Source organism: Dermacentor variabilis, unplaced genomic scaffold (assembly GCF_050947875.1).
Source record: "Dermacentor variabilis isolate Ectoservices unplaced genomic scaffold, ASM5094787v1 scaffold_12, whole genome shotgun sequence".
NCBI classification, from domain to species: domain Eukaryota; kingdom Metazoa; phylum Arthropoda; class Arachnida; order Ixodida; family Ixodidae; genus Dermacentor; species Dermacentor variabilis.
In genome coordinates this window covers 48,538,941-48,556,706 of record NW_027460280.1, presented here as the reverse complement: position 1 = coordinate 48,556,706, position 17,766 = coordinate 48,538,941, and the positions used below count along the sequence as shown (strand labels likewise).

At 41.3% G+C, this 17,766-nt stretch overlaps 1 protein-coding gene across 5 annotated transcripts in view; it reads right to left on the bottom strand.

The window, feature by feature from the left end:
* Positions 1–17,766, bottom strand: part of FANCI (Fanconi anemia complementation group I) — a 116,924-nt gene that overhangs the window by 66,392 nt on the left and 32,766 nt on the right. For all 5 annotated transcript variants that reach the window (XM_075676469.1, XM_075676468.1, XM_075676464.1 and 2 more), the window contains exons 6-14: positions 11,425–11,548; positions 11,267–11,340; positions 11,073–11,193; positions 6,916–7,005; positions 6,716–6,852; positions 4,682–4,926; positions 3,400–3,601; positions 2,779–2,893; positions 1,679–1,801 (exon numbers count right to left, since the gene is read on the bottom strand). In XM_075676469.1, the coding sequence (XP_075532584.1) occupies positions 1,679–1,801; positions 2,779–2,893; positions 3,400–3,601; positions 4,682–4,926; positions 6,716–6,852; positions 6,916–7,005; positions 11,073–11,193; positions 11,267–11,340; positions 11,425–11,548 (1,231 nt within the window). The remainder of the gene's footprint in view (positions 1–1,678; positions 1,802–2,778; positions 2,894–3,399; positions 3,602–4,681; positions 4,927–6,715; positions 6,853–6,915; positions 7,006–11,072; positions 11,194–11,266; positions 11,341–11,424; positions 11,549–17,766) is intronic.

Sequence of the window (17,766 nt, the reverse complement as noted above, 5' to 3'; positions counted from 1 at the left end):
GGCATAGAAGCATTTTTAAGGTCGTTAGATGAGATGACATCGTTTGTGGCTGTGCACCAATTTGCACAGAAGCACCCAACATCCATCACGGACTGGATGAAACCAAGCAAGAGCAGCACTTGAAAACAGTTTTCTGTTAAGCTCAGCTAAATACCGTATTTACTCGAATCTAGGCCGACCTCCATTCTAAGCTGACCCCCTAAAGTCCGAAGCCAAAAAGATATACATATATATTACCTCGAATGTAGGCTGAACAAAAAAAGCAAGAGCATTCACAAAATGCAAAGAGCACTTATTGAACCTGAACGTGCAGAGCTCATTCAACGTCGTCGTCACTGCTAGACTCGTCGCTGTGTTCCTTGTCACTCTCACCTTCAAACAGTGCACTATATCAAAATACACAGCCATCTGGTCGGCGTTGCCAATTTGCCCAAGGTTGTGGCCTGCCGCTTCTCTCTTTCGCAGCACGTAGCGCTGAAAAGCTATCAGCTTTTCTTCGAAATCCCTTGGCAGCTTCTGGGTGACTGAAGTGCGACGTCGGGGGCTGAAGCCGAAGCGCTTCATGAATTTCTGAAGCCAGCCCCGGCTAACTTTGAAATTCTTTGGCGTTAGGCCTTGCTCCCTCGAAAGTTCCCTAGCTTTCGCTTGGAGCACTTCTGTTGTCACTGGAAGGGAAGCTGCTCTCTGCGTCCGAACAAAGTTGGCCAAAACTGTCTCCACTTCGTAGTGACGGCCTTTCTTTGGTCCGCTAAATGCCATCCTCGTTGCGGAGCACGCAAAAAGCTGCTGTCCTTGTCCCCTCCAACGAGGGACGTTTTTCTCGTCGACGCCGAAGTCCTGCCCGGCTTGAAGGTTCGACGATGCCTCTGCGGCTATCACAACTTTTCGCTTGAAATAGGCACTGTAGTGGCGCCATCGCGATAACACCACGCCGCACACTGATACGGCCGACACGACACAGGTCAAAATGGCGACTTCACTTGTGTATGGTTGGCTACTGGCACAGCTAGTAGCGGCTGCGATACTGACTTTTCTAGATGGCGCTAGCTATGCACCATATTTAGCAGTTTCAATGGAAAAGTGGAGAGTTTTTTAAAATCCTCGAATCTAAGCCGACCCTAGAGTTCGGAATATGATTTTTTGAAAAAAACTATCGGCCTAAATTCGAATAAGTACGGCAAATTATTTTTATGCCATTTTCCTCCTCTTTTAAGTCTACTTCATTTACCGTTATGAAGTAAGATATTTGGATGCACCTGGTTGTTGCCAAATATTCTTCTGATAAGACAAACTTCTGTTAAGATGAACAAATTTTCATGGTCCCTTCGAGTTTGTTTTAAAGGGAGTCTACTGTATATATTGAATTTATAAACATTTTTGTATTTGGCATCAAGTGTTTTGTCTATTCAGGGTACATTCTTCAGGATACAAACACAAGAACCTCACAGAAATTTTCAGAGCACACATGCACAAACCGCAAAATAATGTAATACCCCTCTAACGAAAGACCCTGAGTGGTACACAAGCCACACAATATTTTAGCATTCCTTTTCAACAATAACACCTTGGTTAGCTTCATTTCAAACTAAAGTACTGTAGCCCCCAAAAGCAATTATCACACACTGACATACACTTACAATGAACGCTTGGTTTTATGTGCAGTGTCGCACGTACACACCTGGTACAGCAACTGACGCAAGGAGCCCTGCTGTGTGAGGCTCTTATTGAGAAGACCAAGCAGCTCCATGCATACCGACTGGTGTGAGCCGGCATCACTTGGGTGAGGCACTTGCACAGAAAGCTTCACAACAGGCATTCGCATCATTAAAGTGACATGTTCAAAGGAAAAAAATAACACATTAATCCCTTTACAAAAGTGGAAGCATATTCGTCTTTCCCACATTGAATAAGTTACAATACATGTGAAGGACTATAATTAAAGTGATTGCAGAGCACCCATCTCAAAGATACTTCTTGTCCACAGTGATTATGTGCAGCATCATTGTAATGCAACATCATACTTTCTGATTTCCTGCCACAAGTAAAATGAAAGTTGAAAACAAACAAACAAAAATGACTTCTTTTTATGCATAATCCCCCCCAAAATTTTGCAAAATAAAACAAGAAAGCTGCTTTGATGAGATGGCATTTAACATTGTGCCATTATTTGCTGCTATTGCTGAAATGAAGTGCCTCCTAGTCAGGCGGTTGTTTTTGATGACATTGAGAAGCAAATTGCAGTAGGTACAATAAAAATGACCTGTTGTTTGGAGGTGCACTACCACAATGTGATACTTTTTTTTAACTACTTGTGGCCTGTAACTGTAAAACAGCACACGTCCCCATCCCCCACTAGTTATTCTGACCCTATGTAAAAGAACACAAACAGATTAGGACTTCTTTCCCTTTGCCCCCACTCTTCGGAGCTGAATCGGAACTGAGCCATTTTCGCTGAACAGGAATGAAAAAAAAAATGCTTCAGTTTGATACACTGTGCCATAAACAGTTAAACACTACTTGAGACTCTTGAAGCTGTACATAATTCAAGTGCTTTCAAAAGGAGTTGTCACAGTTGGTGTGGTTTACTATAAATTATTTTTAACAGCGTGAGAACAGAAACCACACAAAGAACACAAAAAAAAACTTTCTTGTGTGTTTAGTGTTTTCTGTGAAGTGTCTGCTTTTCGCACGACTAAAAATAACGTACATTAAGTGCTGTGTTCATATGCTGCACAACAATGGAACTTAAACATGCTAATTTCTCAATTTGAAACATACCTGACTTAAGGTAAAGTCAACCTCCCGACCAAAGCCACCAACAGGACCTGGAGGCTTGAGGTTACGAAGCAGGACAAGGATACCAGACACTGCCACCTTCCGGCATTCCAACTCACTAAATGAATAAGAGGCATAAAGCATGCACTGTACAAACAAACATAGTAAGCTGACATAACATGGTGTATGAATGGCAAGTCAGGGCTAGACAAACGATGGCTAGCAATTCCTTTAAAGATGTGAAAAAGAAAAAAGATTGAATTGCACGGTTTATCTCTTCTGTGAATTATAAGCTACAACAAAGTACACAAAAACAGACTGAATCAACGCCACAATTATAACAGCATTGTGTTAAAGACATTGTCAATTGAAAATTGATGAAAAATGATGTACATTGGAAAAATTGCAATTAAAACAAAATATGCAGACTGACAGTATTCTACTTTACATATGCTAAAGTGTTCTAGGTCATTTTAACAAGCTTATCAGAACTCTGCCTTAACTGCCAGCAGCAAGATATTCTTGACAAACCTAAAAATTCCTCTATCAATTTTTTACCACGTTTTCATGCATGCAAGGAAACCTGAGGCCAGGTGTAATTCGAAAAACAAGACTTACACTCACCGGTAAAAAAGCAGCTTGCGTAGCATGATCATGAGCCAGTCACGAAGCGTTGCAGATGCCTTGATGAGTGGTGTTGAGGCACGCAGAAGCTTCACTGTGCTTTGGCAGGGCATGTTAGGCAGGTGGCCCAGCAACTTCTGCATCTGTGACTGGCACTGAACTAGGAGCTGGGGTGATGTCTGAATCATTTGTGCCAGAAGCTCTGAAAGAATGTAAAAGGCTCTGAGCTAATGCAGAATATTAGGCTAGTTGATCAGACAGTGTGTGAGTTGCAGACATAACATGCTGTTTGTGCTCTGAAAGGGAAGCTTTACAGTTGAGAAAATATTTGCCCTGGTTTAGTGATTGCTCCCAGGACCACCACTTTTCTGGAGCCTAGTTCCATCCCCAGACCTGAGCAAATTTTTCTTCAAATGCATGTTTTTTCCCTCCTAGGAACCTGCATGGGTTTCCTTTTTATATTCATGCTGCTTTCAAATGAGTAGATACCAACTTCTGCTTTTATCTGCAGAACTCATTTGGGTTAGCCTGTGAAAGCCTGCTCAAAGGCACATGTTACAGCCAAAAAAAAGTGGCGTCTAAGGGTGGAAGCGTGGGTGAGTTGGTAATAAGTTCATGGTACTGTTTAGGAAAAGCACAGAGGAAAAACAGTGCCGACTTCAAATTATGAAAGCTGTGTCTATCACAATGCCGAAGTTAGAAGTGTGCCAAAAAAGCAAGGGAAAGAGGGGAATGCTTCAATCTTCAATCTAGGTGGTCACGGAACCAAAACATGATGAATGCAGAACCCATGGGTTCTTGGAAGCCAAGCTTGGGAACCTATACTCTACACAGTTTCCAATATGAATAGCAGAGATTCTATAAATTAAAGAAAACTACTCCAAGAGCCATAAACTCTTGAAATGCCCAATACCAAACACTTGCCCAGCTATAATTAATAAAACAGGTTTTTAATATATGAAGCTGAAAGGCAGGCTCCTGGTTAACGGAGTAACGTAGCACAGTTTCCTGTGGTAAACATGGTTGCAGAAGAGATCAGAAAAACACTGGTCTTTTCCATCTGTCTGATTCCTTCCTTCCCTAACATTTTTACCACCAGTAATTGCAATGGTGCATTATGTACTCGGCCCAAAATGCAAACCCTCACGACTACATAAAGTGCACCTCCAAGCTGCCGACGGGCCGTACAAACTTAAAGCTGTGGACAATTCTTACGTTCCAAAGAAAGTATCACGAGCCGCAATAAAGCAACAAAAGAAAAAGCTGATTAGTCTAGACATACCAAAATAATGATCTGTTGGTGCAGACGGCTTGGACAGAAAGCGATCAACAACAAGGTCCATAATGTTGCCACAGGCATCCCTATTAACTTTGAATGTGTCAAGAATGATAGCTTGTCCAAGTTGGCAGCAATCAAAAGCAGTGCTGTGCCCAGTTCTTCCAAATCCGGCACGTGGATTGTACATGTCCATGAGCAAAAAACCAAACTCAACAAGGCTTTGAGATGATTCTTCCCAGCCACATTTGCTATATATATAGGGCAAGGAAAATCCAAAGAAAACAATAAGCAGCAGTACTATGTTCAATAACACTTTGAGCGGCAGTTATAGAAAACACTAGAAACATTTGGATGGAATGGTCAAAGTGTTCAATTATCTGAAGTGTGAACATATACATTAATGCACACAAATGACTGAGGTATTATAGCGAAATTTACATTTTGAACATCCTTTATATAGTTATCACAAAAATGTTCTGTAATCATTTTAGCTTGCTTTTAATTTCTCAACAAAACAACAGTGGCCATATGACCACCATGTCATGGCAGATGTTCAGAATATGGTCTAAATGTGATGAAAAAGTACAAATGAGAAAAGAATCATCTATTGCAATGCCCTTGTTTGATTAACCTCAATGTACCTCAATACATTCCTCTTGACTGGCACAATTACCATAAAATTAGAACTACAATTCAAGCTAAACATTGTGTTACTATACACCTGTCTGTCCAAAGGGATTCATTCATTAGATCTAAGTATTCAAAGAAAGTGTACTTTTGCAATACCACATACTCTCATGTTAGAGCCACACTTTTTTTTTTTTTCTATCTTGACGTGGTATGGCCTGGAGGCGGATCATTTTGGTCCAATTTTTCTAGCTGTGTGTAACTGACGTGATAGCTTTGTACCAAAAGAGTGAGCGCTATTGTTTTTATAACGCATTAATTTGTTCATGCATGCACATCAGGGGCCTAGTGCCCCTATAGTCCTCACCACTGTCACTACTGCCATTGATAAGGCTTGGTTTGGTAGCACACTCATTAGTACAGTTGGCTCCTGTGCCATCTATTGCATTTGATACACCAGTGATTTTAAAGCTATTCATAACAATGTTTGGTGATGCCGCATGCTGTGCACCCGGAATCAGCAGCAGACAAGCTGCAGCGACCCTCTTTCTTTTGTAACTTTTTCCCCCTGGAATTTTGGACTGCCAAGTTGGGGTCAGGCTTTTACATGAGCAGAGCACCTATTTAAGTGCACTATATGGTAAATTGAAAAATTGAACAAAAATGTGCTGAAAAAGAAATCGCAATAAAATGGCAATGCGTTTGTTTCTTAAACATCGACACAAGAACCACAATTTATAGAATGTTTTGAGCAACTGTTTATCACCAATTGCTCTGCAACAGGTCAGCTTCATCAAGGACATGATAGAGTCTAAGGTGAACACATGCTGGATTGTACTTGTTTGCTTTTGTATTCTTTGAAACATCACAGATATAAATCCAACACAACGCCTTTATTGAGGATACGACGAAACACAAATGTATTTTTGAAAAGTATGAACCAGTCACATCTGTGTTGTTCACTTACCATGAGGGCAATGCACAGTCACAAGCTGTCTCTTCCCTTTCTACATTTCGTCAATATACCAAATTACAGCTTTGGACCCCAACTGGTGCAGTAATGACTTATACAACACATATCCAAAACTGAATTCAGTTTACTGCTCCTTCAGAGTGAAAAGTCATGATAGTCAATGCAAAATATGAATGTTTGAAGTGCAGGAAAAAAAAAAGGAAAAAAAAACCAACTGCAGCAGCATTTTCTTTCTGTACACCACATAAAATATATAGAAGCTACCTCAAAAGTCAATACTTTTAATACAGCAAGAAAAACTATAGCATTGCCTCAGGTCTTATAATCCGAGATTTGGTAACAATAAAGATGTGCTTCAAAACTGCAACTTGCACTCTCTTTAAAAAAAAATTACAGGAAGAAAGAGACCAATTTTCAAAACAGCTAAACAGACCAACCTGTGCTGGATCATATTCGCAATCACCTGCTTGATGTCCTTTGGCACAGGAATCATTTCTCGAATCCACATATACTCCCTATATTTGGCTTGCCTTTGAACATGAAATGATGCCGCAGATTTCAGGACATCGAGTACCTGGCCAGGTATAATTATTATTAGCAACAGCGAATTATAAACTATAACAATAACCTCCCTCACCTGCTCCGTGAAGTGTCGTGTTTTGGCAAGTGCCAGTGCAAGTGTAAGTGTAAACTGGCCAAAGATGAACTCTGCTTTCATCTGCCTCACCTACGCATGAAAACAAAACAGAGAATATATTAAGGAGTGGAATAAGATGCACCACATGACAAAGAACTGTCAGTGACAAAATGTCAAGATGTCTCAATTTAGGCAGGACACATCTTCCACTATGAGTAAGGTTACGCTGTCCTCACCACTGTTTTATCTCATTTCTGCGTCTTTGCTAGTGTCCTGATGGGATGTGCCAGCAAGACAGGCATGCAGCCATGGTTCTCTGGAATGTAGACAACTACAAAATTTTACGGACTTCTGGATCTGAGAAAAAGCTGAATATCTCCGCAGATTCACTACGCAGCCTGGTATTCTCATTTCCACCCTCTACCATTATATGAAAACAACAATGTAATATACCGTTTTACTGGCAACTGTTAAAGGCTTCTCAAAAATTCTACGTTTTCCGACATCCCATGGTCTGTAAACTTTTGTCGTTGACTGTTCACTGATGCCAAATGTCCCAGAGAAAGAGCTGAAATTATCCTACTAAATTTACTAGAGGTGCTGCAAGGATTCATACGATGTGGTTAAAAGTATCAGCATCGGACTACTTGCAGCCAGAGAAGCAGATTCAGCTTATCCTACCAGCCTGTGTGCCACAAGAAAAATAAAACTCAAGCTACTAAATACACAAGCCAATGACAGCTTTCTTTCTCAATAAGCTCCTCCAGTTGCGACGTGGACTCTTACTAATACCTAGCCTGCCCGGAACATTATCCTGCACAAAGAGGAAACAAAACTAAGCACTAAAACACAAGCCATAAGAATAACTAAGTGCCAATTATTTCTACCACTAAGCACCAGCATGTTTTCCTTATTACTGCCTGTGCTAACTAAGGCTTATGTTGATTATTCAATTAGGATTATTAACGTTCTTCAAGCACTTGCCCGATGACGAAAGCACTTCTCAGTTAAATTCTGTCACTAGTGCTCAACCACTCGTTATAAAAACATCACTGTATTGCATTACAGGACAAAAGAAGATGCTACTTGTCCAGTTCTATTTCATTTTTAGACAAAAGGAATTGATTGACATTACCCTTGACAACAACGCTGGTGGTTGAAAGGTTTCGTTTTCGCTCGACTCTGCTCCACCGACGCTTTTACGTTCCAGTAGTTTCGTCATCACATAGTTCTGCACTGGTTTTGCTGGTTCGCGAAACTCTCACAAACTGCAAGTAGCAGAGAATTCCACTTGCATGTGATGTCGCGGGATGCCTGAACGGTCTACGCCACTTGACCAAAAAGCAGCTGCAGCAGCAAATCCACTGCTCTGTCTTAGCTCGGTACCGCTGTTTGTCAGGCGCCGTTTTACTCACCGACGGCAGCAAAGGATGGTGATGGTGTATGCAACGTCACCACACCCCTGGTTCGGTGGCGGGAGATTTGAATTTCGAAAAAGGTATTTGGACCCTTCAGATGCAGTTTTCTCGTAAACTAAGTCTTTTCTTGGCACGAAACAGTCTACGTCGACTTAGTATCTGCCTTTAGTGTCCCTTTAATAACAAGATACTATCCATCAGGAATGCTCTGGGAATTTGTGAAGTTGTTTTTAATGCTGAAACTTTAAAATCTCAAATTAACAAAATTTGCGATCTAACAAAATTTTCTCTGCAAGTACAACTTCGTTACAGCATAGTTCAACTGTATTACGTATATTAATCATGCATGAAATTAAAACACTGCTTTTCAATTTCTTTATATTTCTATATGTTGCTGATTAAGCTTGTCACATAATTGTTTTAATTCGTGTTCTAGTACTTTTTATAATTATTGCTGTCCTTATAATTTTTTTATAGTTATTGTTTTTTTTTAATGTTGTGCCTATAACTAAGTTTTCTTTTCAAGTATACCATGTACAGGAGGTCCCAATTCAGTCCGACTCTGGGACCTCTTCCTGTATATTGCATTTGTAATAAATTTATATATAGCAATAAAATTTGGTTCCAATTCTTATATAGGTATTCTTTCATCTCTCTCGTAGGAGTAACGACTGGAACAATCTGCCACCCAAAGTTCTAGAAAGCACTGATCTGAATTTGTACGCTCGTGCATTGCTTGCACTATCTTAGTAACACTTCCATTTTATTTATGTTATATTGTGCTTTGTTCTAATCCTGCACGCAAATTCATGACTGGATTTCTCATCACTTTTATAACTGGACATGCTCTTGTGTACATATACAATACTGTACTCGACATTATAATCATTTTAGGTGGTATATGTAGGTGGTATTCTCGGCATAACATTATGGAGTTGCCCTACTTAGTATTTGACATTATGTTTCTGTTTCATCACTTCTGATTATATTATATAAGTGGTATTTGCAATTGCTGTAGTACGATATCACTTTGTTTTACTTTGTATTTCATTTGGGCTTTTGTTCTGAACAATTGATCCCTTTTTCACTGCATTTTTATAAGCTCAACATTTCATATTGCTCCTTTGATACACCAAAATTTTCTGTATTGTGTTACTTCAAATGTACCATCCACTCCTGCCTGAAATCTGGCATTCAGAGTGGCACCATTTTTTTTTCATAAAATAAATAAACAGGGTTGCAGAAGCTTCAAATGCATTGCAACTATGCAAACAGCTTTGTAACTGTTTTTTGCAAACCTTTAGTCACAAGGTGAGATAAGACTTCTTTACCAATCCAGTAGTTTTTGTTCGACACTCCTCAAAGAACTTGGATAAAAGTGAGCAGCTATAGACAAATATTATATTAGATAATTACACACACCAATGTACAAAGCAAAAGCCATTATCAATCAATTTGGCTACCTACAAATTACTGAAATGCCACCTTCAGAATGAACGCAATTCAAAATTGTTGATATATATACAGTAAACTCTCAGTTGTACGAACGTCAGTTTATCGAATATTTCAGAATAACGAACTTTTTAAAAATCCCCGGCAGTTTTCTTATAAATTCTATGCAAAAATGTTTCACTTAAACGAATTTTGGAACAGTCAATATTTCAGTTTAACGAACTCACTCAAAGGACCAAGGCTTGTTTTTACGATCAGAACCGATGCCCGCCCTCATCAAACTGCCGCTCCTGCGGCAATGTAACGTCGCTGGCGCTACAGCGTCCCTGGGGCAAAGCGGCGGCGCGGAAAACGAATGGCAACGAGGCATGGCCTCCGAGATCGCCCGCACAAAACTTGCAAGCATGTAATCTTGGAGGCCATGAACAAAGTAACATCGCTGGCGCTTACAACGCCACCAGAGCAAAGCGGCCATCTGTCACACGACAGACCACGTGGTGTGTGTTTTTTTCCAACCGGCTAGTCGTGGCACGGTCGTAGTCTCTTTCTTTCGAAGAAGAGGCAAAGAAGACAAAGAAGAGACGAAGAAGAGGCAACTGCCGAGCCAGTTTCAAGCCCTATAACTCTAGCTGAGGTTGTAGGGTACATTGGAAAGTGGAGAGACTTTGTGTCTCAACAGCAAGCTGTTCCAGAAGAAGTGTACAAAAACATTGACTCTTTGGACAGTTTTGTTACTTCCTGTGCTTTAAAAGTACAAGTGCAGAAGAAGATTACAGATTTTTTTTCTAAGTGAGAAAGGCAGCATTATAACTGTTATGAACCTTGTACTCGTTGATATTGTTGCAGGAAGAAAGCAGGCCCACGAGTGTAAAATAATGTATATTTACAACTGAGGTTAATGGCGTTCAGGCAACTGCCAGACTTCGTCTTCCTCTCGTCCAATCCAACTTCTTCCTTCCCTTCACCGTAACATCATGTACAAATTCCATTTCACACATTTCTAACGTTATGGATGCCATGTCTTTTGCTCCATGAATTGCACTTCAAACTTTGACTCTGTATGTCATGTCTTATGTTGGTCTAGTGAATATTCAGTTTAGTGAACTTTCAGTTAATTGAACTATTTCCTTCGGTCCCTTGAAGTTCACTCGAGTGAGAGTTCACTGTATAATCATTTCAGGAATGAACTGAATGGAATGCCACAAGCATAGTGGGCATATAAATATCTTTTATTACTATTATTATTCAAACTTTCTATTTTACTATACTGAAGAAAAGTGAGCTCACCTTCAGCATCTTAATAAAAAAGTTTATGATGGTAGGGTTCTGACGTGCTGCAAAAACAATGTGAAGAACTACAGTGGCCTCTGTCTGTTCAAGGTTTTCCTTGCCGTTCCCAGCAGATGCCCTAGAAAAAGAATACTTATCAATTGTATTTATCAAAAAGCTTATGAAATGCTACAAATGACTGCAATATATACCGCAACTCTTCCATCTCCATGTCCTTTTCTCTGAAGAATTTAACCACAGACTCTATCAGTATTTCAGTGCACTCCTGCAAGATAGGACAGACATTTTATATGTACTTCACACCCTAGTCATAAGAAAGAATGGCAGATAGATAATATAACAAACATACTTGGTTGGAGAACAGCAGGAGTTGGTACACAAGGGGAGGAACTTCAGCTAAATCAAGGTTTGGCAAAACCCTCATCATTTTTGGAATGGCCAATTCAAGTTCTGATGCATCAAGCGGAATTTCACTGAAAGTGAGCATAGAACACCACATTCTTCAAAGATTGTTCACATTCAGAAATTTATTCACGGTATTCCAACAACGGCCATTAGGGTCCCCAGAAATGCGGCTTAAAATGCCTTTGGAGCAGGTTGCAAGTTTCTTGAATTAACACACACTCTTGAATTAATGCACAGTCTGAATACTGCGCTCCCCGCTGTCTCCGTTTCTGGGGTGTATTCTGTAAGAGTCCACCCAGTGAACTGTCAAATTTGACCAATGCTGATTGGCTAGAACTCTTGAGCAAGAAGGAAGCATGCATCCACAACTTTACTTCTTGCTCATACAGCTCCAGCCAATCAGGGGTGGCCATAATAGACAGTTCGCTAGGTGCATTCTTACAGAATACCTACTGTGGCCTGGCTTGCCGCAACGGCATGATGCAAGTTTTCTCAGCCAAACGTGCCTCTCTGCAAATTTTATTTTGTGCTTTTCTTTCGCTCGTGTACCGCATGTATTCCGACAGCATATTTCTCCATTTTTTTTTCAAAGGTCTGGTTTTTCGAAGGTCATTCTCTGGTTGTCCAACAGACAATCCAGAGCAGTGCACATTATGTGGACGTCTGAAAAAGCCATTTGGACATAAGCTTAAAATGGCCTCTAGACATTTAAATTAATGTTTTGTTGGGCCGCAAGAATATAGCACATTTCAAGACAACTCGCCAGTGCAGCTTATCTAAATGTTCTTTTGGGAAAGGGAAAACTGCCACCCATCCGATTGTAGCATGAAGCTACAAAGAAAACCCATATGGGTTTCTTAGGAAGAAAGATTTGCAGTGAAGCAAAAACACACCCTGGATGGGTTTATCCTCAACTGTGAATCGTCCTTTCTGAGAAACCATTATGGGTTTCCTTTGTAGTGTCGTGCTACATTTGGGTGGATGACAATTTTCTCTTTCCCAACTCTTCCTCCACCTTGCAGGATTTCCCAGAACTGATTTGCCAGATCTTACTTTATATAGCAGAGAAATCTATTACGTGCTCATTTGAACAGTTCTAGAAAGGTAGCCTAATCCAATATGTGAAATGGGCATGAAAAAAGCTGATTTTCTATTTCTAGATATGCATAATACCAATTAAGCTTACTTCATGATACTTACTGTTCAAACTTGGTGCTGGGCATCTATTTAAAACACACACTCATCCTTCCATGCCAATTGCTAGCATACTGGCTTTGACTACTCTATAACACTGTCTATTGGCATGCAAGAAAATTTGAATTACATAGCCAAAAGATAATCTCCAAAATAATAAGGGCAACACTTGACTTCAGTCAGCCAAGAGAACAGGCTGGCTTCAGGAAGGGATACCCTACAATGGATTACATCCATGTCATCAATCAGGTAAACGAGAAATCCGCAGAGTACAATCAGCCTCTATATATGGCTTTCATAGATTACAAAAAGGCATTTGATTCAGTAGAGATACCAGCAGTCATAGAGGCATTACATAATCAAGGAGTAGAGACTGCTTACGTAAATACCCTGGAAAACATCTACCCAGATTCCACAGCTACCTTAATTCTCCACAAGAACAGTAGGAAGATACACATAAAGAAAAGGGCCAGGCAAGGAGACACAATCTCTCCAATGCTATTCACTGCATGCTTGGAAGAAGTAGTCAAGCTATTAAACTGGAAAGGCTTAGCAGTGATGATCAACGGCGAATATCTCGGCAACCTTCGGTTTGCCAATGACATTGTTCTATTCAGCAACAATGCAGACGAGTTACAACAAATTATTGAGGACCTTCACAGAGAAAGTGTAAGAGCGAAGTTGAAGATATTAATATCCAGAAGACAAAGATAATGATCAATAGTCTGGCAAGGGAACAAGAGTTCAGGATCGCCAGTCAGCCTCTACAGTCTGTGAAAGAGTATGTTTACCTAGGTCAATTAATCACAGGGGACCCTGACCATGATAAGGAAATTCATAGAAGAATAAAAATGGGTTGGATCGCACACAGCAGACGTTGCCAGATCCTGACTGGAAGCTTACCACTATCACTGAAAAGAAAAGTGTACAAGCACTGCATTCTACCAGTGTTAACATATGGCGCAGAGACTTCAAGGTTGACAAAGAAGCTCGAGAACAAGTTAAGGACCGCGCGAAGAGTGATGGAATGAAAAATGTTAGGTGTAACATTAAGAGAAAGGAAGAGAGCGATATGGATCAAAGAGAAAATGGGGATAGATGATATTATAATTGACATTAAGATAAAAAAATGAAGCTGGGCAGGCCATGTAATGCATAGGTTAGATAACTGGTGGACCATTAGGGTTACAGAATGGTGCAGAGGGTGCTATGGGGTTACATTAGGGTGCATTACAAAGGGTTATATTAGGGTTCCAAGAGAAGGGAAGTGCAGTCGAGGATGGCAGAAAACTAGGTGAGGTGATGAAATTAGAAAATTATCAGGTGCAAGTTGGAATCGGTTGAAGCAGGGCAGGGGTAATTGGAGATTGCAGGGAGAGGCCTTTGTCTTGAAGTGGACATAAAATAGGCTGATGATGATGCTGATGAGTAAGTAACAACAAAAAAGTCATTTACTTTAATAAGCATCTACAGAAAAAGCTGCAGAACTATACATTTTCTGGTGGGTAAGAACAAATACCACACAGCTATAATAGAAATTTATTGCTTCTTTATGTCATTTCACTAAATGCACTAAGTTAAACAAAATAAGATATAGACAATGTTTTCTAACACCTTTCAAGAAAATTGCATGCTGCCGCAATTAAGTTATGCCACCTAGCTGTCTGGATGCTTCAAGTTATGTTGCCTGCCATGATAATGGAAAGCAAAAATCACTGTATAGTGACATAGTGAAATTTTAAGTTTTTTGCAGCTCCGCATTTCTAATGAAATCTAGTAATAATGGAAAGATTAACAAGAAAGAGCAGTTAAATCATTTGAAAACAGAGAAGATGAAAAATTTTAAGTGCTGAAGCTATGAAAAGGTTCATTATCACTTGAGGAAACCTCAAGGAGAAACAGCTTTCTTGTACAGCTCCTATTTTCATGTGACACCTTATTGCTAATGCTAAATAAAAATCCTTTGAAAAAAGCTCTAGTCATTCTTTTAGTACTCGCATTATTTGGTTTCCCGGCACTCGGGGGGTAGGGGGAGCAAGGTCGAAGAGGCATACATAGCTCGTTAAAAGGATTAGAAAAAAAAGGAATAATAAAGAAAGCAAAAAAGCTTTTGCAAACAACTGCTACATTATGCAGCAAGACTATCTGATGGAACCCGCAATAAAAAATCGATGGATCCCACGCACTGTGGGATTCAATGTAAGTGAAGTTTTGTATGCTGTTTGCTTTGATTGAAGATAATTAGCGGGGATGTTGGAGGCAAATGTGTAATTTCTTCAGTGTTTAGTCCAATACAAGAGTGGTGAGTTGATGTTACAACGTACCTTGTGTGCACCACTGCTGTTTGTCCGCGGAGTCCACAGAACACACAGGAAGGCATATTTCCTTGAGGTGTTGTGCGTCATTGTTTATAATGTATCAGAGGGTTGAGTATTATCATTGCCTCACATGGCACATCGCATCGTGGCAGAAGTCTTAAACTTTAATTGAATTATGTGGCTGCACGTGATTCAATATAATTGTATGTATACATTGTATACATACATTTGCAGTCTGCATCATGTTTCGCTACGTAGTAAAGATGGTCCTGTTCCGCGCGACGCTTCTTTCGGGCCTGGTTGTCCTCAACGCTGAATGCATACTTTAGAGCCATTTTGCCGGCATGCGTTTACGTGCTTCTTCTACATACATAGACAGCATGCTGTTGAGACACCAGCTCCAAATGCTCTCTTCAGCCTATGGACAATTGTAATGTTTACGCTATCACAGCCCAGAATGCAACCTGCACAGCCCAGCACCCGCATTTTTTTTTTTCCACATAGGAAAGCAAGCAGAGCATGTGCCATGTGCACAAACTGTGCAATGCTGTCATGGGGCCGCCGGCCGGGATGCGTGGACACAAGCACCACCTGGTAGTGTTGCAAGAAACCCAGCAGCGCACGTGAACAAGACCAGGAGGTGAGCGCCATCTGGTGGTGTTGCAAGAAACCGAGCAGTATGCACTGCAGGACCATCACAGCAGTACCCAGAAAGTCGGGTGAAGAGGCAAAGAAAGCTTCGCTTTAATATCACTGTAAAATGGCATAACCATGCGACGGCAGAAAAGCACACAAGAAGTGGATGGCTGGGCTCTGGTCTATGCCAAACCGACTTCAGCCAGATGGTCGAGTGCCACGCCGTAGCAGAACAGCGTGAAGCGCCACTGTCTTCATCATTCGGAAACAGTCATTGCTGTTGCTGGTGGACGATAGACCAGCTATATTTCTAGGGAGCATACTGGTCATTTCACAACAACTGCATGCACAAAACGAAACAATCATTCCGTACATGTCACTTCTAGGATAAAATTCTTCTGTTGCCCTTCATTTATGGTACGGCCATACCACCATCTAGCTAAAAAGAAGTGAAATAAGTACCAAATTATACCAGGTCAAACACTCACAGTGTCACAATAGTATTTAAAAATTTCCAGGTGTTAGCAATTAACCTTGGCTTTGTGGAATTGCCATATTATACAAGCTACAGAACATGATCAACTAAGTAATGAGGAATTGAATAGAAAAATGTTGCACTTATGAATGTATAGTATTAGATATACTTATGCTGCACGCGTGTGGTATTTGATTGTTTGAACGAGGCACGTGGGCACCATCACTCGAGAAAAGAGGAGGATGAACGAACTGGGCTCGCACTGTGAATCTGAACGGTCGGCGCTGCAACTGCGGTTGTAAATACAACCTGTAAATAGCTGCTCATCTTACTGACTCATCCTTCGCGTAAATTGTGGTAGAGGTGAAACGTTCCCCGTCCTCACCACAGAGCTCCGAAGCCGCCGCACCGTCATCTTCTCAGCCATGGCTTTCGATGGAACCACCCCGTTGCCACCTACACCTGCGGCGCCAACCCCAACGTACGTTACAGTTCCTAGTCTCAGTAATCCTGGGACATTCTCCGCCCAAAATGATGTTGACAACTGGCTCAGCATGTATGAGCATGTTAGCCAAAGCCACCACTGGGACCCTACCATTGTGCATGCCAATGTGATCTTTTATCTGGACAAGACACCACGCGTCTGGTTTCACACCCATGAGATCGAGCTCTCCAGCTCGGACATTTTCAAAGAGCGGCTTCGCGACCTATTTGGCAACCCGTCAGGTTACCAACAGGCTGAAAGAAAAGAGCTTGCCACCCGTGTCTAGTCGTCGACCGAATCGTATGTCTCCTACATACAGGAAGTGCTCGCACTCTGCCAGAAAGTCGATGAGCACATGACCGAGAGGTTGACAAGGTGACCCATATCCTAAAAGGCATCACGGACAACGCCTTCAATTTGCTCGTCTATAATGACGTTTTACCGTCAACGCCATTGTCAAAGAATGCCGCCACTTCGAGGTAGCCAAAAGCCGCCGCCTCATCCCACAGTTTTCCTGGCTCCCAAACACCCCTGCCACGTCCTCTTGCTCCGCTCTTGCCGCCACACGACCATTTCAAGAGAACGTCACACGTATCGTTCGCCGCGAGATTAAAGCGGCGAGTCCGGCCCTCCTTCATCCACGACCCCCTAACGGTACCTTTGACAAAGCGGCCCCCACTATTTCCGTTATTCAAGCAGTTGTGCGGCAAGAAACTGCAAACCTTGGCATCCCTATCACCTGCTCTGCCTCCCTACCTGATTCGGCACCCATTCCCATGTCCACAACCTGTAATGACCAGTATTTCGCTCCCAGACCACGCAATCCTACTGAATGGCGAACCCCAGACGACAAACCGATCTGCTTCCGCTGCCACCGCATTGGTCATGTACCCCGCACCTCCACCACAATGTTACGTGAAGGACTAGTCAGTAAGACGAGCAGCTATTTACAGGTTATATTTATAACAGTGGTTGCAGTGCTCACCGGTCAGATTCACAGCGCGAGCCCAGTTCGTTCTTTCTCCTCTTTTCTCGAGTGATGGCGCCCACATGCCTCGTTCAAACAATCAAATACCACACGCGTGTAGCAATATGGAGAAAAGCAAGATGAGTGCATGCACAAAAATCAAACAATAAATTTTAGATTTACAAACAAGAGCAGAGCCAAAAAACAATAGT